General features: G+C 36.3%; 1 protein-coding gene across 17 annotated transcripts in view; it reads right to left on the bottom strand.

The window, feature by feature from the left end:
• Positions 1–23,775, bottom strand: part of RSF1 (remodeling and spacing factor 1) — a 125,365-nt gene that overhangs the window by 19,272 nt on the left and 82,318 nt on the right. For 15 of the 17 annotated variants that reach the window (XM_036259002.1, XM_036259013.1, XM_036259010.1 and 12 more), the window contains 6 exons: positions 14,832–16,591; positions 12,456–12,662; positions 11,556–11,630; positions 7,537–7,641; positions 6,052–6,131; positions 921–975 (listed from right to left, as the gene is read on the bottom strand). In XM_036259002.1, the coding sequence (XP_036114895.1) occupies positions 921–975; positions 6,052–6,131; positions 7,537–7,641; positions 11,556–11,630; positions 12,456–12,662; positions 14,832–16,591 (2,282 nt within the window). The remainder of the gene's footprint in view (positions 1–920; positions 976–6,051; positions 6,132–7,536; positions 7,642–11,555; positions 11,631–12,455; positions 12,663–14,831; positions 16,592–23,775) is intronic. The other 2 variants (XM_036259003.1, XM_036259004.1) reach the window with 2 other exon arrangements.

Raw genomic sequence — 23,775 nt, 5'->3', positions numbered from 1 at the left:
AAAAAAAAAACAACAACAAACTCCACAGAGATGAACTATGAATTTGGTTTGGGTATAATATTACATTCTGGGGCTAGCTGCATGCACAAAAAAAACTTTTTAGTATGTTTTAATTTTTTCCCCCATTTTATTTATTTTTTAATTAATTTATTTATTTTTGTTACAGATGTTTCTCCTCCCCCCCAGACACCCTCCTCTCTATCCCATTCTCTCCCAAAAGTATTGTTGTCTATGTCCATCGGTTACGCATACATGCATATAAATTCTTTGGTTTATCTCATCTCCCCCCACCCCGTCCCGTTCTTATTTTTTAGAGAGAGTGATAGAAACATCGATGTGAGAGAGAAACATGATCGGCTGCCCCCTGCACGCCCCCTACTGGGGATCAAGCCTGCAACCTGGACGTGTGCCCTGACCGAGAATCAAACCAGGACCTCTCAGTCTATGGGACCGCGCTCCATCCTAGAGCCACACTGGCCAGGCTGCATGTACAAAATTTTAATCATGAAGGCCCTGGCCGATCTGGCTCAGCAGTTAGAGCATCGGCCTGCGGTCCAGAGAGACCCAGGTTCGGTTTCCGCTCAGTGATTAAAGGGCATGCGCCTTGGTTGCGGTTTCTCTCTGACCTTGGTTGGGTTGTGTGGGTGGCAACCACTTGATGTGTCCCTTTCATGTCGATGTTTCTCTCTCTCTCTTTCCCTCCCACTCTATCTGAACAAAATATCGAAAAATGTCCTCAGGTGAGGATCAAAAAAAAAACAACCAAATTTTAATCATGAGGGATTATGGGTGATTTCTTTAAGGTCCTAAATTTTCACTTATAATAATATTTAAAACTACTCATAATACATAAAGTGGGATAAATTTTAGAATAATTATGTCAATCTCCTCTTTAAAAATACTATAAACCAGAAACTTACTTGTGGAGGAATGATGTTTTCAATACTGATACCCACGTACACCAAGCGTTCTTTTCTTAAAAAGTAAAAAACAAGCATACGAACAAAATGAGATTTACTAAAAATAAAAGTATTATGAAAACATTACTAACAAAGACAATATTAAAATTACAATTTTATGGTAACAGCAGAGGCTAGGTTACAAACATGTTAGCTATTATCTATAAAACTTACAGTATCTATGGGAGGCACAAAACTTTCTAAAGGTATGAAAATTGTAGTTTTAGAAGGGATTTATACAGAGGGAAGGGGGTAGGAGGTTGGGTGGAAAAGGGGAAGGGGATTAAGATGTACAAATTTTCAGTTATAAAACAAGTCAGGGGATGTAATGTACAGCACAGGGAATAGAGTAATATAATAACTATACATTGTGACTAATGGTTATTAAACTTATTTTAGACTTTGTGGTGATCATTTTGTAAGGTATACAAATGTTGAATCAATATCGTGTACACCTAAAACTAATATAATATTGGATGTTAACCATAAATAAAAATAATTTTTTTAAAAAGTGATTTATAACAGTGAAATAAAACCTGTAACTGAAACAGACAAGGAAACTTCATAAAGAATCATGCTGTGACTCACTGATCAAGTGATTAGACAGAAAGCCAACTTTGAATAAACTAGATCTTTGTTATACTGGAAGTTTTTAGTAGTATTATATGGGTACATACAAAACTATAATGTCATGATAATAAATATCACTATAAAAATAATTCTACATAACAGAACCATATCCAGTTCCTAGTGAACAATACTAAGACCATTCACTTCTTGTTCATAGAAAAGACAAAAAGCAATGCAGCCACATGGCTCTGTACTCTAGGATGCTACAGTGAAGATATCTTCGTGTAGATTTAAAACACTAATGATGCCCTGGCCGGTTTGGCTCAGCGGTTTGAGCATTGGCCTGTGGTCTGGAGATACCCAGGTTCGGTTCCCACTAAGGGCACGTACCTCGGTTGCAGTTTGTCCCCGGCCCTGGTTGGGTTGTGTGGGTGGCAGCCACTCGATGTGCCCCTTTCACGTCGATGTTTCTCTCTCTCCCTCTTTCCCTCCCACTCTATCTGTCCTCCGGTGAGGATAAAAAAAAAAAAAAAACACACACAAAAAAACCCACTAATGACATCTTCATAATTTCATTTCAAAGAAACAAGTTTTGTTGATTTTAATTCATTAAATTTTACATAACAAATTGCTATGTACAACTGGTACTTTCCTTGTTTCCCTCAAGGTTAACTTGATCCAGCAAGGACAGCTGAGCTCTTACACACATGCCAGTGCATGGTGAATGGAACAGAAATAGGAAAGGCAAGAACAGAACTAGCTGAAATTAATAGGGAAGACTTCATGGGTAAGTCAGAACTTGAGTCTCTGTTATTAAATGTTTGACACATCTGTCCTTACACTAACCAAGTTTACTGCGATACCAGTTTCACCTTTTATACCTCAAAATCTCTTTCATGTGACCATATCTCCCCTTAATTCAATTGAAAAAATAATAAAGGTCATATTAGGTCATGTTTTGTGTCAGGCTTTAAATCTAAAGGTAAACAAGACATGGTTCATGCTCTCACAATTATTACCAACTATACAATGAAAACATGAAAAAGAGATTTTGTCTGAAGAGTTGAGAAATTTGGGAAGACTTTAAATACTCAAGTAGGATCTTAAAGGTGGGTATGATTTCTTATCACAGGATTCTCTTGCTCAGTAATCTTACGGAAAGATACATCTTCCACCACTCCATCTCACCACCTGCTCAATGATCATATTGGGCCCGAACTGTATCATTACCTATAACCACACCCCTTCTAAAATTTCCATTTCAGGGATCCTATTCTCTGACTTCTTCTGGCTCACTTTCCAGCTCACTCCCTTTGGTATACCAACTTCAACAATTCCTTGACTGCAGTAGGATCTCTATCTATTGACCCTACCCTCTTTTCACTGTCCATCACTCCCTTCGTGTCCTTACTTTCCCCCTTACCTGGCTTAGACTCCACGGTCCATCATTATAAATACTCCTTTGTATATACTTTCAATTCCTTGTCTCTTTCTCTCCTTCCCTCTGTTATATTACCTGGAAAATTCCAACCCTGATTAAATCCAACTCTCTACTCGCAAGGCACTAATAGTACTCTGGAAGTACAGAACTATTTGAACTCCCAAATAATTTCTGGCACCAAGTTCTGAAAGGGACGTTTACAAATCAGTTGAATGGACTTCTGAAACACCAGGTTTCACAGAGCATCACAGCTCCACCAGATTTCACAGAGCATCACAGCTCCATCTCTGTAGACAGTTTCTGGCTAGTCACTAATCACTCACTGGCACATCCATCTTTTCTACCGTACTATATAGAACACTTTATGTAGAGACCACATAGTATACTCCATGTTCATTACACTGCCTGGTATAAAGTAGGTGCTCAATAAATGTTGGTTAAATGTTGAATAAATGTACAAATAGGGGAAATGTGCTCCTATACTATGACAGAGTTATAATAAGCAAGGCTCTATGTTGCTAGGATGAGTGCTGCAGAAATTATTTCATAATTAAAATAAGATGAATAAAATGCTCACTTTCAAAAACAGATGAGGCAACCTGGAATTTATAGTTAATTTATTATTTATTTTAGAAACATACATATTTTGCTATGTAAAGAGCTCCTAAGATTCATACATATACATGTATAATAGGAGCTATAAGTTATGAAAGCTTTGTTAGCCAGATTATTGGGGAGAATTAATAAATAGCAACAATTCAGTTAACTGGCCTTGTGTCAGATTGGTCTCCCTGTAACAGTAACTTAGCTCTCCTTTCTGTGATCCAATTTCATATAGGACTTAGTGTGTGACCTAAAGTCACTTAAAGAATGACATTTAAGTACAGGTAGAGTAAAAGAGAATGAACTAGTAAATGGGAGACCAACAGTATAAACAAATGCACATTTTAACATAAAATTTTTTTAATTAAAAATATTTCTTAATTGCAGTAGCATGGCCCATAGTGTGTAAGGCAATAGTCAAAACATTTTCACCACCCTTTTCACATATAAAAATATAGCATCATCACAGGCCTCCAAATAACAAGCAGATATAATTTAAATAGTAGATAAATTGTTAGTGGTTGCCATTCTTGCCTTTTAGAGAGAATAAACTTTCTTCCAAACTCTTAAAGAGTAAGACTATTAGCTATCAACACTGCTGAGTCAGATCAGCTTCAGAACATAAGGACTAAGGCACAGGGACAATCTGTTTTTCAATTATGATTTAACTTGAAGCATCTTTAGGCAGATCTTTTCCAGTGCCAAAATAAAAACAGAAGCAACGCTGCATATCACAATAACCCTAATAATTTTATACAGGACTACTATAGTTTCTCAATACAAAGATATTTAGACAACCCATTTACAACTAAGCACTATTATCGCCTTGTCAACTTTAGGAATTAACTTTGCCTTTAAACTAAGTACCATCCGTCATGAGAGTTCAAGCTGACTAAAAAAGAAAAAACAGGATTTCGAGGCTGAACCCATTTTTAAGGTTCACCTTATGGAATGCCCTGACTGTTTTATAAGCTAAATCTGGAGGGAAAAAACTATGACAGCAAGAAAAAGTTGAAGTAGCTGCAAATGAAGGGCGTAAGACCAATCAGGAAACATTGCTTAGATGATCTCATATTTTGTATAAATGGGCATGAAGTCTTGATTAATTCTCTAAAAATTCTCTTCATCGTTTCCACTTTATTATCACAAGTGCGCTAGTTCAGGCCTCACTGGCTCTCATAGACTCTGCCGCCAACAGCCTCAACTCAAATTCCCTCTTCTTACTGTTACCAGAGTATTTTTCTTGAAATAAAAATCTGATTATGTGTATCCTTCCTTTGATGGGTCCTCCACTGCCTAGAGAAAATAATTCAAATTCCATAACCAGGTATGCAAAGCTGTTCACAATTTGGCCTCAATTTGCTTTTATACCTTTATCCCTTCCACTCTCCTACTCTCACTTTCACATTTTGTCTTTGATCACATTTGTGCTCCTTGCCTAAAATGTCCTTTCTTTGCATGCCCATCTATCTATATAATCCCAAGTTATCTTCCAAGGCCATCCCTGATAAGCCCAACCCCTAGAACTCAAATCCCCTTCACAGTATTCTTGTATTGCTCTGAATAAACCTCAATTTGTCTTCTTAATTGTATCACTGGCTCATATGTCTGTATTTTGATAGAGAGTGAGCCCCATGTAAGTAAGAGCTTTGTCTTGCTCATCTTTTCTCTTCAGGCTGGTACACAGTAGGTATAAATGTATGTTTAGCAACAGATTAATCAAAGAAGGTACAAATAAATAAAAATATAAACACACTGTCTTGATCCTGAGCTCCCTTTTAAAGATTAGGCTCAACTCCACTTTTATCTCCTCCAACAAGCCTTCTCAACTGCTCTAGATCACAGTGCAGTGGTATATCAAAGAGAGAGGCCTTTTTTATAGTCAGTGGGACACAGTTTAGGATTTAGATGATCTTTATTTCACTTGTGTGAATTCTACCCACCCAAAGACAGGACACTAAATTGTACACTAGTTCTTACAATTTTCTTGTACTCACTGTACATACTTAGGTACATATCCTCCACAATACTGACACCAATATTTATCCAGAGAAGGTTAAGATAAATATTTTAGATCAGGGGTTGGCAAACTTTCCCGTAAAAGGACCTACTAAATTAGGCTTGGTGGGCCATAAGGTCTCTGTTGCAACTACTAAACTCTTCTGCTGAAGTGCAAAAGCAGCCAGACAATATATATAACACACGAGCATAGCAGTGCTCCAGTGAAATTTTATTTAAGGACAATGAAATCTGAATATATAATTTTCAGGTATCATAAAATATGATTGTTGCTTTGATCTTTTTTCAATCATTTAACATCCTTAGTGAGCGGACAATACAAAAACAAGAAGCAGGCCATATCTGGCCCACAGGTCATAGTTCGCCAATCCCTACTTGAGACAGACATATCAATCTATATTTTAAGACAATTCTGCTGTCAAATTCCCAAGTGAAATATTAGCACACATATCACAATACCTGCGTTCAGCACGCTCTTTCTTCTTTAAGGCAACATCCAAATCCTGCAATTGTTCCTCTAATTTCTCACACAGTAGTTTCTGAAACAGCCAAACAGATTAATATTATTTTAACACCGTTTCACAATCGTCTGTCACTTGCATGATAACTCATGGATAGTGGGCTATGAGAGCTGATAAGGAGCCACATGGTGAGTGAACACTGAAATGTTGCTCATGTTTAATTAAATAAAGTGGTACTCAACATTCATTGCACTGAGGATGAGCACAGTATCGTTACAGTAAAGCACATATTAGAGAAACTTAGAACCTTGCCAGAAAACACATTCTGTGCCTGTCTTGCTGGCAGAAATCAATATGTAAAATAGCATTTGGTTCAACGTGTGTAATGACAGTCATTAAACATTTTTTTAAATCCAAAGACATGTTTAAGGGAGAGGGTTATATGCACAATAAAATATAATGGTGCCAATCACTAGTTTTCAAAAAAAGAAAGAAAAATTTTACAAAACCAGGCCACATGGTTACTGGGTCAAAACATAGCTGAAGAATGTAACTGATAAAGCTATGCTAAGCCACAGAAGTGCACTTCACTGAGAAATACAATAAAGGTCATCATTTTTAAACCAAAATGAGATTGGACTTGAGAGAGGAAGGACCCCTTGAGCACAGTGGCACAAAAATCTCCTGTTCTTCAACTTACAGAAGTCACCTGATTCAACATAAGAGATAAATAGGATCCATATTCCTATTCATAGTACTGTCATAATGATACATAATTCACAAAAAATTTATAAAACTACTGAGCAAAGGAAGACAGGCAGAAATAAAAATGAGGATGATACAAAGGGATAAATAACAGGAAGAAACTATGTCTTGCCTTGTACATTATCTTAATTTGGGGTTCTTTGTGCTTTTAACACATATGAGAAGGAACAAAAAGACTAATTTTATAAAAATTACAGGTCCTCTGAGAACTGCTTTTGAAAAATATTAAGGGAAGACCAAGAGATAGTACCAGTAAAGGGTACCTTTTTCAATAGTCTCTAATTTCACAGAAATTTAAACAAGAGGTAGGCCATATTTACAAATAGTTTTGTTTTATTTATTTATTTATTTATTTATTTATTTATTTATTTCCTCACCCGAGGACATTTTTCCATTTTTTGTTCAGATAGAGTGGGAGGGAGGGAGAGGGAGAGAGAGAGCGAGCGAGCGAAACATCGACATGAAAGGGACACATCGAGTGGCTGCCACCCGCACGACCAACCAGGGCCGGGGACAAACTGCAACCAAAGTACATGCCCTTAGCGGGAACCAGACCTGGGTCTCTCTAGACCGCAGGCTGACGCTCTAACCGCTGAGCCAAACCGGCCAGGGCTACAAATAGTTTTGAAGATTTCAAATGTTTAGTAACTGTCAAGAAGCATTGCTAATTTGAATATAAAACCACAGACTGGAATAACAGAGGTGTTCTGGGTCATACATGTTGGCAAGGGGGGCAGAACCATTCTCCATCTGGGATGATCATCAGAGGAGGGCGAAGGCAGGCTGTGTGGTAGCCACTGTCACAAGAGTCGCACAGAAGAATCTGAAAACAAAACAAAACAAAACAAAAAAAACAGATATTAATACCAACCTAACTCTATGACTAAAATTCAATGACTCAAGTTAAAGACATTTCATAGACTTTTTTTTGCATAAAGCAAAAAAAAAAAAAAAAAAGCTCAGTTAATGAGGGATTTAACATGCCATTTTTTTTAAATTAAAAAATAAAAAGGTAAGAAAATGTTAAACTACAAAATTAAGTGAAAAAACAGCAAGTCCTTTCTGAACTTGTTATCCTTTTCTAGTGTGCCATGAGGAATATAACAATACTTTTTTATACCATAGTTTTATATAAAGTTCAAGTATCACAAACTACCCTACCACACGTAGGATTTTAAAAATACAAATAATTTCCACTTTAAATAGCATTTCAATTACCAATCTGTAAGAATCATTCATGGTTCCTTTAATAATGTAAATTCAAATATGGAAGAAACTGCAGTAAGAATGGATAGGAACTATATTTAGATCGATCATGTTCAAATACAATGTCTTACTTTGATATTTTTTATTTGATTTAAGATGACCAAGTCTCTAAAACTTAAAATGGTACATTCATGAATGTCTGACTTAAAAAAAAACACAACACTTATTATTTTAAATTTTTTTAGATTTGCAGAAGAGGTACACAGATAGTGCAGAGTTCCCAAAAACTCTTTACTCAGCTTTCACTAATGTTAACATCTTATGTGACCATGGCACATTTACCAAAACTAGGAAATTAACATTAGTACAGTACTATGAACTCGACAACAGACTTTACTCCAATTTCACCACTTTCCCACTAATATCTTTTTTTCTGATTCCAGGATCCAATCCATGCATTTAATCATGTCTCCTATGCTCCTCTAATCTGTAACATTTTCTTGGTCTTTCTTTGTTTTCTATGACTTTGATTGTTTTAAAGAGTACTAGTCAAATATTATGTAGACTCCCCTCAATTTGGGTTTGTCTGATGCTTCTCTTGATTACACTGAGGTTATTGATTTTGGAGAAGAATCCCACAGAGATGAAGTGCCCTGTACGCTGTGCTGTACCTGGGGTACATGATATTAAAATGACTTATCACTGATGGCATTAACCTGATCACCTGGTTCCAGTAGTGTCTGTTGGTTTCCATCACTTCAAAGTTACTAATTTTCACTTTCCATACTCTACTCTCATTAGAAATGGTAAGTCTAGCTCACACTCAAGTACAGGGAAATTAAGCTCCACTCTTTGGAGGGAGGAGTATCAAAGATTTTGTAGATTCAAGGTAAAACTGTCACAGTAATAAACAATCGGGGAAATACACCGAATCTATGCAAATATCCCGTTTTAGTTTCAAGTTTCACCCACTAGTTTTAGCACTTATCAGTGGATCTTGCTTGCAATAATTATTACTGTGGAGTTCTAATGGTGATTCTCTATTTCCTGCATGCCTTCCACATTTGTTATTTGGAATTCTTCTGTACAGAAAATATGTCCCTTACCCCACATTTTTTCATTTATTCAATTATTTATATCAGGATGAACTAATGAATATTTATTTTATTCTTTGGGTTATAATAAAAAGTTATTACTTGTCAACTTCAAATTGTTCTAGCTATGGACACACTGGGAGATCTTTCAGTTTGGCTATGTCTGTAGAATTCCTTGCATCCTTTTTTTGTTTTTAAAGCACTTTCTTATTTCCTGGAACTACAGGATACTCTGGACATATCTTATACTTTTTCTGACCAAACCTAGAAATCAGGAATCTCTCCCAGAAGCCCTGGTTCCCTTTAATGGAAAATGGTATTTAGAAACCAAGATCTGGATGCTGAATGCTCACTGCTAATGGGTATCATGGCTTCTAAAATTGTCTCAGAGGATAGAACTAGGAAATACATGCATGTATAGTAACCCATGTGCATATATATCTACATTAAAGTATATATGAGTTCATACAAAAACCTCCAGCTCTAATCCAGCACTACAGTATTTATTATAATAAATCAGCCTTGCTTATTTGTAACTTCTTTCTCTGACAGTGAGAAAGGGAGCTAGCTCCTATTATCTACACTTCATTCACTTGTTTAAACCTAATATAAAGTAATTTCTAAATTGCTAACATTCACCATGGTGGGTGGAAGGAGGAGGGTAGGATGTGCACACATCTAGTGATTTAAAAGTGCAAAGTATCCTCCCCCTTCTTTGTACAATGCGTGACTGTTTGTTGCCAACACCCACAATCCAATACTTCAGTTACATGACTGATAGATCATTTGATTACATAGGCATATGTAGATAAACCTAGGCACCTGATTCCATTTATCACATTGTTTCTAAAGTACAGCAAAATCCAAATTTCAAATAGCAAAAGTAAATTTTTTAGCAATTTATCTTTAAAACAATAGTTATCTCTATTCCTCAATGAAGGCAAAATCCCATTAAAATAAATATTACTATGTAAGATTTCCAAGTCCTAGGCAATGATCCATTTATTTTAACTAAAGCATCTGGAAGATCCCAGAGTTCTATACTCATCTATGAATTTATTGTTTTCTGCTATAAGTTCAATGAGGACAAGGACCATGTCTTTCTTTTTAAAAAAAATTTTTTTTTTTTTTATCCTCACCCGAGGACATTTTTCCATTTTTTGTTCAGGTAGAGTGGGAGGGAGAGAGAGGAACAGAGAGAGAGAGAGAGAAACATCGATGCGAAGGGACACATCGAGTGGCTGCCACCCGCACGACTGACCAGAGCCGGGGACAAACTGCAACCAAGGTACGTGCCCTTAGCGGGAACCGAACCCGGGTCTCTCAGGACCGCAGGCTGGAGCTCTAACCGCTGAGCAAAACCGGCCAGGGCAGGACCATGTCTTTCTAATCCAGAATCATTTCCTTACCACTTAACACATAATAGCTGCTCAACATTTTGATTTGAGGATTATCTTTAAACATATGGCATAAGAAACCCACCATTTAGGATTTTCAGTTTCTAATGGTATTTTTCTTTGGTACAGTAACAAGCAACAGGGTTTTTAGAGCAGTTATTAACATAACTAAATAAAAAGCCTGTGTGTGTGCAAAGAAAAGTGCAACTTGATCTCCTCGATGTCATTTCTGCTCACCCCATCTTACGCTCATTTTCTCACACCCATTTGTCGTTGACATCTATGACTGCCTCAGTTAAAATGCACTCTCTTAAACTAAAAAGATTACTAGGAAATGGCAGGGGCCCTGGCCGGTTTGGTTCAGCGGTTAGAGCGTCAGCCTGTGGTCCAGAGAGAGCCGGGTTCGGTTCCCGCTAAGGGCATGTACCTCGGTTGCAGTTTGTCCCTGGCCCTGGTTGGTCGTGCGGGTGGCAGCCACTCGATGTGTCCCTTTCACGTCGATGTTTCTCTCTCTCTTCCTCTTTCTCCCTCCCACTCTATCTGAACAAAAAATGGAAAAAAAAATGTCCTTGGGTGAGGATAGAAAAAAAAAAAAGGAAATGGTAGGGAAAGCGTACAGTGTTGATTTTCACTTTATTTAGAGGGCAGACCACTATTCTCGTATCTTCTTTTGGCCTTTCTCCATACACAAATCTTGACCTAATTTTCACAGCATGATGGCCATAAAAATGCTTAGAAGGGTCTTCTCAGCATAACTCCAGTATCTACTCTCCTCAGCAGTAAGTCATTATCTAGTTCTAAATTATATCTTTTACTTGAATCTTCTGAAACTAATGAGATATTATAAACTTCACTGATTAATTTTCCATTTATGAGTTTAACATTAAGAAAAAAATAAGTAAACAACAAAAAACTAACCTAGCACATAATAGATGTGCCAGGTAACTTGATATAACATTAAAAGCAACCCTCAGAAGAAGTAGGTGGTATTATTATTCCCATTTTACAATGAAGATATTAAGATACAGAGAAGAGAGCACCTGATAAGTGGTGGAAGCAGGATCTGCTGCAAAGTCTGTCTGGTCCATGCTTTTCCCATCACACCACACTGCTTTCTAGGAAAAAAGAGCCTTGGAGAACCACTTCATATGAATTTTCCAAACTTTAGAGGATCTCAAAACTTTTCTGATCCACACGATTCTACACATGTGGAAGCATCTTTCTTACATTTCTTTCTACTTAATAGCTGGAGCCTGCTTTAAAGTCAAAGGTATTCAAAAGAACAGAATAGTTGCATAGAATTGGGCATAACAAGAGTGTTTCTTCAATAGGCTCTTTAGAAAGCACTTATGAACTACAGAAATATATATGTTAGAAATATATATGGTTTTCCTGATTTAGGTTACCTTTGAAGAACTTACTTCCTGGGTAAGAAAGTCCCATGTAAATCAGTTACTATTCTTCTGAATATATCTGGTCTACAATTTGTCCTCTTAAATTTTCTTTAGAATTGCCCATTTCCTAAAGTTTCAAGCATACTAGGTTCACTACTTGACTTATACGTTCCTACAAAAGGCAGTAAGGCCTTCAGACCTTACTTATTTAAAGCTGGCACTTCAGAAATACCATTATAAAGTAACTTAAAAGAAAAGAAAAATTTAGAAAAGAACAGAACAGAAATATGTGAATAATTCCATAGATTTGAGAGAAGAGATTCAGAGTGTATCCTTATTAAGAGGAAATAGCAATAGCCAGGCAGAATAAAAGCAGAAAAGCAGAATCCTGACCGCCCCAAAACTGGGTTATTTAAGAAACAGAAATAAAGGTTATTTTAAACACACATGCTCTGCAGCATTAAAAAATTCAAATCATGATCAAACCCAAAAGAGTTAGGCTTCTTTGGAAAACCACAGCATGCCAGTAAGATGAATATTACATACTAGCTCAGGATGGTTTGGAAGGCCACATTTTTTGCATGGTTCATCATCATCTGCTAGGACGGCTTCTTCACTCTCCTTTTCTTCCTCCTCTTCTGAAGCTGCAGATGATTTTTCACTGTCAGTTCCTTCACTTTCATCATTGCTGGAATATTTCCACCTGCCACGTGTTCGAGAACCAGTCCATCGAACTTTGCCTTTGGTTTTTACCTTGTATAAAATAAGAAGTTGGGATAATTTGATATAAGGATGTAAAAAAGAAAAACTTCTATTATATGTTCCTTGTAGCATATTTAGTCACCACATAAAGAAAAGAAAAATTATTGTAGCTTCAACAAATATACCTACTATTTAATCTTGGTATATTTCCATCATGTTTTCTCTTTTGGGGGGTATAGTAAACACGGTCTTATAAATATTTCCCCTAGTCATAAAATATTCTCCTAACATCACTGTAAATGAGTATATAATATGCCATCATGAGCTGTATTTATCTAGTATTCTATTAGACAGACATTTAGGTAGTTTCCCATTTTTTCACTTTCATAAACAATTGTATCCTTGTAAATATAAACTTTTACACATAGCTCTGTGGTTAGGATAAATTCCTTGAAGAGAATTCTGGGTCAAAGGCCATGCACATTTTATTTATTTATTTATTTATTTATCCTCACCCGAGGACATTTTTGATATTTTGTTCAAATAAAGTGGGAGGGAGGGAGAGAGAGAAACATCGACGTGAAAGGGACACATCAAGTGGTCGTCACTCACACGACCCAATCAGGGCCAGGGACAAACTGCAACCGAGGTACGTGCCCTTAGCCGGAACCGAACCCGGGTCTCTCCAGACCGTAGGCCAACACTCTAACCACTGAGCCAAACCGGCCAGGGCATATTTTAAAGGTTCTGTAATAGAGCACTGACTATATGCTCACATTTTGTTATACAAAATTTAAAATTCCCATATTAAAGATTAATTTAAAAAATTTTAATGGGTCAGAAACGTATATAAAAATCCTGACAAACTTAAAAAATATATTATTCAGAGAGCAAGTTTATAATGTTGTAAACTGCTTTTTATTGTCTGGTGGCAGTTTTAAAATTCTAAGTGTAAGTCCCCATCAAAGACCAAAATAATTCTAACAGAAGGGGAAAATTTTTTAAAGTAAAGAATTAAAAATTCAGTATTCCACCATGGCTAATTTGGCTCAGCAGTTAGAGCGTCCGCCTATGGACCAGAGTCAAGGGTTTGATTCTGATCAAGGGCATGTACCTCGGCTGGGGTTTGTCTGCGACCCTGGTCGGGGTCATGCAGGAGGCAATCAATCGATGTGTCTCCCTCATATTGATGTTTCTCTCCCTCTCCCTCCCTCCCTCCCATTCCATCTGAAGATAAATGGAAATATATCCTCAGGTGAGGATTTAAAAAAAATTTTTTTTCAGTATTCCAGGAAAAAAGGTTACTTACAATGAACAATGTGATCACTTAAATAAATTAAAAACAAAAGTAGCAATTTTAATTATAACAATTTCCATAGATTAGCCAAAGACTTGTACCAGATTTTGCTTAAAATGAGAGGGTCATCAGAAAAAAAATCTGGCTTCTTTGACTATTTAAAATTGAGGAACATAGACACTTTCATATATCTAATAAGCGGGTACATAACTGGACCATTTTTGGAAATGTGTCAATAGATATCAACACTTAAAATACACATGCCCCTTGACCCAGCAATTCCAATTCTAGGAGTCTATTCTAAAAAAATACTCACTCATGTCCAAAATGATCTTCAAAGCAGCATTGCCTGTAATAGTGAAAAATTGGAAACAACCTAAATGTCAATCAATAAGGGAGTAGTCAAATAAACTGAGGTATATCCACACTATGGAATACTTATATGGCCATTAATAACCACAGGGTAGACTATATCTTACTGACATGGAAAGTGTTGGAAGACACACTGATAAGTGAAAAACTCAGAGAAAAATGAATATATTTAATTCAATTTAATTTTTAAGTGAATAAATATTTATGATCACACACATGAATGTGTGGAAAAAGGAATGGAAACAAACTGTTTATAGTGTTTATGGGAAATTTTCATTTTTCAATCCTATATGTTAGGCATTATTTGACTAGTTTACAAAAGGAATATATTCCTTTACTGCCTATAAAAGAGAGAAAGTTTGAAAGGTGATGAGATCATACAGTCTAAAATAAAATGTCTGGGGTAACTACTGAGAAAAGGCATCTCAGATATAGAAAGACATTTTTTCTTTAATTTTTCTTTGAATGACTTGTTTTAGCCAAAAACAAAAGCTACAAACACCTACAGTCAAATATCTCTAGTAAAAATTAAAGATTAGGAGAAATTTTACCTTGCTTACTTTAGAATTTGTATCTTTCTCCATTTTTTTCAAATTTTCCTTTTTGTCTGTTTTTTGCAAAGCTGTTGACTCCTCTTCCACTTCATCTTCTCCTTCCCCTCTTTTTTTATCAGCTTTCTGATCTCTGATCTCAGCCACTTTTGCTGTGGGTCTAGATATTCTTGGAGACCTCCTTAAAGTACGACCCACGTTTGTTTTCTCTTCTTCCTTTTCTGACTTGTCTTGCTTGGTTTCTGATTCTAGAATTTGAGGAGACTCTGGCTTTTTCTTCCGGCTGGATATCCTAATTGTTAATTTGATGCCCTCTTTTTGCCTTTCAGAGGTTATCTCTGTGTTTTCTGTGCCAGTGGTTTCTTCGTCAGGAATCAATTTATATTTAAATTTGCTTTTTTGCATAGAGCCTTTTGTCTCAGAAGAGTCCTCTGCACCAGAGGTCTGGGCATTGTCCGGGTTATCCATTTCTACCTTCATGGATTCAGAATCCTCTTTTAGAGCTTCTGGGTCTGTTTTTTCCAAGGACTGACCTTCAACAGAACTTGTGCTCTGACACTCTATCATTTCTTTTTCTGAGGCTGGTTTCTCACAATGGCCAGCCATGTTAGACGATGAAGCAGTTTCAGCTGCCTCGGGAGAGACTTGCTTTACTGATTCTAGAGTACTCTTTGGAACCTCCTCTGGTATTGGACTCAATCTTTGCATGTCCTTATCAAGAAAAGTCTTTTTGGACTTCTCTAACTTTTCAAGACATTCTAGGCCTGGTGGGCGCTTATCCTTCTTACTTTTGGGAGACTTCTCTTCAACTTTCATGGTATGGGATTCAGCAGTAGATAAAGTAGTTTTTAAAGAGAGATCCTTTGCCATCTCAGAAGCCTCGAGAGAGGTTTCTATTTCTGGAGGACCAGTTTCCTCTATCTGTTCTTTTTGATTCTGGGTCTCTACATCTGATATTGAACTTTCTGTATCTTTCCCTAAAGGGACCACTTCTTTCTCAAGATCACCTATTTTTATACTTGTTATTACAGAATTTAAGGACTCTGCTCCATTTCCCTCCACGATGACACTTTTATCCTTAGAGGGACTACAGCTATCGTCCTTTGTATCATAAAATTTTGTCTCCATCTGTTCTGTCTTAAAATTTGGAGTTACCTTTTCATCACCAACTTCTCCATTTACCAGCTGTTTCCCTTCATGACCCAATGTAGTGATTGTAGAGATCCTTTTACAAGTCTCTTCCTCTTGTTTTATTTCATCTTTCAAAAACTCTTTTGTTGGGGTAACTGATTTACACAAAGGTCCTTTGATTGGACTGTCAAAATCATCACTCAGTTTAATTTCCCGTTTTTTTAGTGGTATCTTGGCCTGCTGGTCATTTTTAAGTTTCTCGGTTTCTTCAGTAGACTTCTCAGTGATTTCTTGAGATTTAACATTGCCACCAAACTCTAGCCTCTCAGCCTCTAGCTTCTCCATGCTTCCTTTGATATCTTTAGGGTCTGCTCTGCACTCCTTCACTTCGACTTTAATGGGTTTTACATTTTCCTTGAAGGAATCACTTTCTTCTTTGATAATCTTCTTTTCCTCACTTTCCAGCAAGGGTTTTTCTAGCTTTACTATCACTGGCAGCTTCACAAGCTCCTTTTCATCTTCTTTTTCTATTTTCACGGTCGTTTTTTCCAGAGCACTGGGTATAGAACGATTTTCTGAATCTACTGGCTGCTCTTCACTTTTCCTCTTTTCAGTTTCTTTCTGTGCCTCTAAAAATCAGAAAAAGTTTACATGACTCTAAGTACTTTGGGATATACAGAATATAAAAGGCTTAACATAATATACATTTCCATTTGAAGTTTCTTTCTTAAAAGAAGTGATTTTTGTCACTGGACATTTAACAATGAAAAATAAACTCTGCCCTGGCTGATTTTGCACAGTGGTTAGAGCATCAGCTCGCACAGCGGAAGGTATTGGGTTCAACTTCTGGTCAAGGGCAGGTACCTAGGTTGCAGTTTTGATCACTGGCCCCAGTTGGGGCGCGTGCCGGAGGCAATTGATACATCTCTCACATTGATGTTTAGCGCGCGCTCTCTCTCTCTCTCTCCCTCCCTCCCTCCCCTCCTTTCTACTCTCTCTTAAAAAAATAAAAAATAAAATTAAAAAATCCTTGGGTGAGGATTAACAAAATAAACAAATCAACAAATAAATAAATAAAAATCTGACCGCGAAGAATATTACCAAACTCTGGATATTAAAAAACGATTATTTAGAAAGACTTGAGTTTGTTTTATACTTTAGTTTCAGTGTTCTCAATGGAATGCAAATATTTATATAGCTCAAATAATATATTCAAACTCAAAATATGGCTCAAAATATGAAGCTAAAAATACTATATGAAACATTTCCAAAAGACCGCATTTGCTTGAAAAACTGACAACTGTTCTTCTTTGCAAGTCATTGAGCATTTCATTTCATTGAGGCAACAGGAGTATGGCAGTGGGAAAATATTAGTTTCTTGTTTTATTCAGATTATAAAAGTAACACAAATTCTGTATAGAAAATAAAAAATATAGAGAAAAATGCCCATAATCCTAATACACACAGATGACCATTACTAATATTTTAGATTACTTCCTTCTAGTCTTATATAATTTTCACAAATTTGTGATCAGGTTGCCATTTTTTTATTGAAACATTAGTACTTTCTTATGATATTAAATGCTTTTTCCAAAAATTAGACTTAATTAATACTCCCCAATGTGATTCTATTACAATATACTTTATTAAATGCTATTATTAACATTTCAGGGTTAATATTTTACAAATAAACTATTAGATTTATCTGTCAATTCTTTTTACCTTACTGGCTACATATGGCCAAATTTTATTGAGTACCTAATAGTGCAAACATAAACAAAAGCCATATTTAGTAAATTGCATAATCTGTAAATAAGATTACAAGATTGCATTACATGTCTGTGCTCAATCTTAACAGTATTTTCAGAATTGATTTAAGTACTAATTTTACATACATTTCCATCACCTCACCCTATCCTGCCAATCAAAAAACCTCAATTCTAAATGAAGTTTTACCAAAATAGCAAGTTTTACAAAAATTTTGAACAGATTCTTGCCAAATTGATAAACCAGAGTTATAATGTATTTCATGAAGATAAAATGGAAAGGATAGAAGATGAAGTAGAACATAGTTTATATAAGGAGAATTCACTATTTCTTTCAAGAGTGAATTTTTATTATAAACCATCATTTATGTTCAACCATATTGCAAATAAAATATTCAAGAACTACTGAGAATCATTCAGAACCTGAAATTAGAGTATAAGTATTACTCCTTCCTCTTTATGTTGTGATTTAATTTAATTTGCATATGCCGTTAATAAAATTAAAGACACATCACAGTAATTATCTAATTTGTATGTCTTCCCTTTCCACTGATAAAGTAAGTTTAGTAAATTCCTGTTCATTAAGAATGGTTAGCATATCAGCAAATATAATTATATGAACATCTTGGTTAACAATTAAAATACAGATTATCATTTTTTAAAAATAACTCCAGTCTTGCCCAGACGGTGTGGTTCAGTGGATTGAGCAACTCCCATGGACTGAGAGGTCCCGGTTTGATTCCCGGTCAGGGCACATGTGCCCAGGTTGTGGGCGTGATCCCTAGTGGGGGGAGTGTGAAGGAGGCAGCTGACTGATGTATCTCTCTGACATAAATGTTTCTATCTCTCTCCCTTCATCTCTCTCTAAAAACAAACACACAAAAAAATTTAAAGTAACTCTAACCTAATACTAAGAGTTTACTGAACATAATGCTTACGTTGTTGTTAATCCCCACCTGAGGATATTTTTCCACTGATTTTTTTAGAGAGACTGGGAGGGAGAGAAAGAAACATCTATGTGAGAGAGACACATCGATTAGTTGCCTCCTGCACAACCCTAACCAAGGCCCGGATGGAACCTGCAGATACTCTAAATGCTAAGCCAAACGGGCCAAGGCTACTGAACACAAATTAGTATTTCTTCTATATATTTTGGTTCCGAAAGCAACTCAGGTTTTCATTATGACTCTGACCTGAGGTAAAATAACACTATGACAATATTGTACTATATGTATGTAGTAGGATAAATACCATTAAAATGGTAACCATATTTACAATATATATATGTGTCAAAGCAACATGATGTACACCTTAAATTTACATAATGTTAATGTCAAGTTCATATATATGTATAGAAACACCCCAAACCCAAAAATGACACACACATACAGACACACACACCCGTATATATACTTTTTCTTTTCTTTAATCCTCACCCAAGGACCTACTTAGAGACAGGAAGGGGGAGGGGAAGGAGGGGGGGAGGGAGAGAGGGAGAAAGAGAAACGTCTATTGGTTGCCTTCCATTAGAGCTCCCTGTCCAGGGATTAAACCTGAAACTCAGATATGTGCCCTGGCCAGGAATTGAACCCACAACCTTTTAGTGAATGGGATGATGTCCAACCAACTGAGCCACTTTGGCCAGGCAATGACACCTATATTTTCATTTGGGGTGGTGAATGAGAATTTCTCTTAAGTTCTTTAAACTGATTTTGATTTGAGTAACAACATGGCAAAAAAAAAAAAAAAATGAGTAATATTAGATTCAAGACTCCTAGGTTCACTAATCTTAATTCAGCTAGTGGTGTATCTTTGGACATGTCACAAACTCTCTGATCCTCATTTCGTCATCTACAAATAAAGCAGTTTGATTAAGTGACCTTCACAAACTCATATTTCTCTTAATTGAAAAATGTTAAATCTTTGGTATTTTTATGTTTGGCTCAGTTCTTTTAAGAGAAAAACATGACAACAATTACTACTCCACACTACAATTACTATCATCAATTTGACCCTAAAACTGTATAAAGAATAGGAGGAGAACCATAATAAAAAATGAACCTTTACATACAATTGTAATTGGTAAAAAAGTCATTCAATTATATAATCATTTACCAAATTTTTGTCAAAAGGAAACTATAAAAGAGGATGCAAAAGGGTTTAAGAGACACAAAATTTGAAGTGACAAGACTTAAGGAAAAATAAACTTCAAAAATCACAATGCAACAGCAACAGTGACAAACCTGAAGTGATTCAGAGAAGTGTTATGTACTATAGGTTCTTAAAGCCAATTCATTCATTCACTCAACAAATATTTACTGATTATTTATTATGTGCTTTCTGAATCATCCCAACCACAATCGCTGTGTAATGAAACACTGAATGCTCTATACAAGTTAACAGTGAAGGACATTGCTAGTTATGCATCCAGTGTCTATCCCCTCTTTCTTACTAACAAAACTCTGATTTTGTTCAGGAGAGTACTTGCCCTTTATATTAAGGATTGTGAAATGATATTCCCATTTTATCATTCCTACATCAGTGATTTGTTAGAATAAGTTCTATAAAAATAAACTTTACTAATTTACTATTTTGTTATACAGTAATATATTTTATATAAAAAAGGTGGGATGAATGCTTCTTTTCATTTACTTGACAGTTTTCAAAAGAATAATTCAGTCCCCACTGGCATCCTCCAAAGGTAATCAGTTTTCCCTTTAAGTACCATAACGAAATCATGGATTTAAGAAACGATCAATGCATTTTAATCCATTATAGTTATCATCCTTTGTTAAAGCTTAAACTGTCCTATCTTTGGCAGTAGAAACCTCTTTTAGTAGGCTCTTTTTTTTTAAAATCCTCACCCAAGGACATTTTTGCATTTATCTTCAGATAGAGTGGGAGGAAGAGGGGGAAGAGAGAGAGAAACATCAATGTGAGAGAGACACATCGAGTGCTGCCACCCACACGACCCCAACTGGGGCGGGGACAAAGTACAACCAAGGTATGTGCACTTAGCAGAAACCGAACCCTCGTCTCTCTGGTCCGCAGGATGACGCTCTTAACTGCTGAGCCAAACCAGCCAGGGCTAGGTTCTTTTTGATGGAACTTTGATAGTGTCCATACTACCTGAAAGACAAGATGTTTCTATGTTCATTATGCCCGAGAACTGGAATCAGCTACTTTTCTACAAAGCCTTGGTTTAGTTTAGTCAGAAACTGTATCTCAAGATCACAGTCTGGGCACTAAGGATGCTCACTGCTAGTGAGTTGGCCATTGTTTTCTAAGTCTTTTCGGTGGACAAAGCTAGAAAATACATATATATATTTTTTGTTGTTAATCCTTACCTGAGGATATTTTTTCTATTGATTTTTAAAGAGAGTGGAAGGGAAAGGGAAGGGAGAGGTAAGAGAGCGAGAGCGAGAGCGAGAGCGAGAGCGAGAGAGAGAGAGAGAGAAAGAAACACTGATGTGAGAGAGACACATCAACTGGTTGTCTCCTGAACGTACCCTGACCAGGGCAGAGATCAAACCTGTAACCCAAGTACATGCCCTTGACTGGGAATCAAACCCGAGACCCTCCAGTGTATGGGCCAATGCTTTAACCATTAAGCAACACCAGCCAGGGCTACATGTATATATCTTTAAACAAAAATAACTCATGAGCCTGGCTGGAGTGGCTCAGCTGGGTGAGCATTGTCCTGTGCAGCAAAGGGTTGCTGATTCCAGGTCAAGGCACATATCTGGGTTGTGGGTTCCATCCCTGGGCGGGGCACATATCAAAAGCAACTAATCGATGTTTCTCTCTCATATCCATGTTTTGCTCTCTCTCCCTTCCTCTCTGTAACCATATTCTCAGGTGAGGAGTAAAAAATAATAATAATAACTCATGAGTTAAGAATACTATTTCAGTGGTTCCTTAACCTTTTCTATATTATATCTTATTTCTTTTCCTCATACTGAGAATCTTTGTTTTCAAAGACACCACAGATGACATAATTAGAGTGTTATTTTTTTCTCATATTACACACAACATCGATTCAGAATAACAATACAAATAAAATCATCAAAGTGATTTAAAAAGTAAAGAAGGTTTTGTATGTACTCTTCCCATTCTTTCTCCATTTGTTTAGACTTGTTACATCTCCAATGTCAAAGGACACAGCTATTAAAGACTTGCATCCATCATTTAGATTTAGTTACATGTAATTCCAAATTGAATGCTCTCTCAACATTCCTCTATAACTTTTTATTTTGAAATAATATTTTTTTGAAATATTTATTTTGAAATAATTTTATTTTTTGTAAAAATATATATTTTTATTTTTTTAGAGTGAGAGGAAGGAAGAGAGAAAGAAACATCAATGTGAGAGAGAAACATCAATTGGCTGCCTACTGCACACCCCCTACTGGGGATCAAACCCACAACCTGGGAATGTGCCCTGACTGGGAAGTGAACTGGGACCTCTCAGTCTATGGGGTGACACTCAATTCACTTAGCCACACCGGCCAGGCAACCCCTATGGTGATTTATTTCCCTCATGTCTTCCATGTCAATTAACTGATATTCACCTAAAGTGAAGAGCTGTTGCTTCACCTCCATTCATTTATTTACTCAATTATCCACTTATGTAAGTAGAAACTCTGGGATATTTTATACTATGGCTTAAAATCTATCATATGAATTTGTTTGCTAAAAGTTTCTGTTTCCACTAATGGGAGCTCCTTCTAGTTGGCACCTGTGGCTTGCTGATACAACCAAATTCTTTTTGGGCACGTTGTTAGTTTCTGGCAATCCAAGATGTTCAAGGCTCATCCTGTACTTTTCCTGTACTTCCCCTGAATCATCTCTAAGGTGTGCTAGTTCCCTTTACTGCAGAATAATATTTTGAAATAAAAATCTAAAGCTAAGAGTGCTTATTGATACTGGGATATCATTGTTCTTAGATTCCTCTCATAAAAAGAGGTAGAGAATATATCAATGTATACCAAATCCTACAAATGAATACAGTTATATTTATTTCTACATCACCCACCATTGATGTTTTGTTAGTCATTTTGACTATCTGAAGCTCATTTATTGGAATATTCTTATAGAAAGGCTCATGGGAAAATAGATAATGAAAACAGTTTAGCTACAGTCTTTATCTGAAAGTCAGTATGACTGGATATAAAATCCCTGTCTTACATTTTTCCCTTTACATACATTATGACATTTTCTTCTGGCATAGAGCATTCTTTGAAATATAATGACAGCAGTATGATTTTCTTTTCCTTAAGTCACTTGGTCTTTTTGTCTGGAGAGCTAAAGTATTTCTTTCTTCCAAACCCAGTAATTTTACTAAAATATGACTTGATATTAGTTGTTCTGGGTTTGTTTTCCAAGGTATACAGTGTCTTTTCCACACGTACTCTCGCATCTTTATTTCAGAAAGTTTTGTTAAACATAGTTTTTAGTATTTTTGTCTGTTCCCTTGCTTTGGCTTTCTTTTTTTGTGCTGCAACCTAGTAAACTGAGTCTATAGAAAAATATTTTTATTGATGAGGTATGGATTTTTCCATGAATGATATTAAAAAGTTATAATTTGCACCTCCTCCTCCCCCTAACTTCCTGGCACCAAACCATGACTAAGCCATCTGTGGACCATGGACTAAGAAAAGGCTTTTCTCCTTCTAAGAACTTGACTGCTGATTATGTGTTGCTCACCAGGTAAACTAAAAAAAATAAAAAGGAATGTCAACTAGGTCACTAGGCAATAGTGCTCAGGATATCAATGACCTTTATTTGATAATTTGCATCTTGACTATGAAAAAGACAGATAAATACATGATGGGGATGCTATACTTTGGGCTCTCTTGAATACAACGACTCTTTGAGCGCGAGGACCCTGGAATGGTATGTCTATAGAGGAGTTTGTTAGATGAGATAATGGCTTATATAGAACATGAGGCTTTTATTTTTTCCTTTATTGATTTTAGAGAGGGAGAGATAAAAACCTCGATGAGAGAGAACATCAACTGGCTTCCTCCTGCAGGCCCCCTACTGGG

Source organism: Molossus molossus, unplaced genomic scaffold (genome assembly GCF_014108415.1).
Source record: "Molossus molossus isolate mMolMol1 unplaced genomic scaffold, mMolMol1.p scaffold_m16_p_13, whole genome shotgun sequence".
NCBI lineage: Eukaryota > Metazoa > Chordata > Mammalia > Chiroptera > Molossidae > Molossus > Molossus molossus.
The sequence above is the reverse complement of the archived record's forward strand: the minus strand, read 5'-3'. Positions and strand labels throughout refer to the sequence as shown.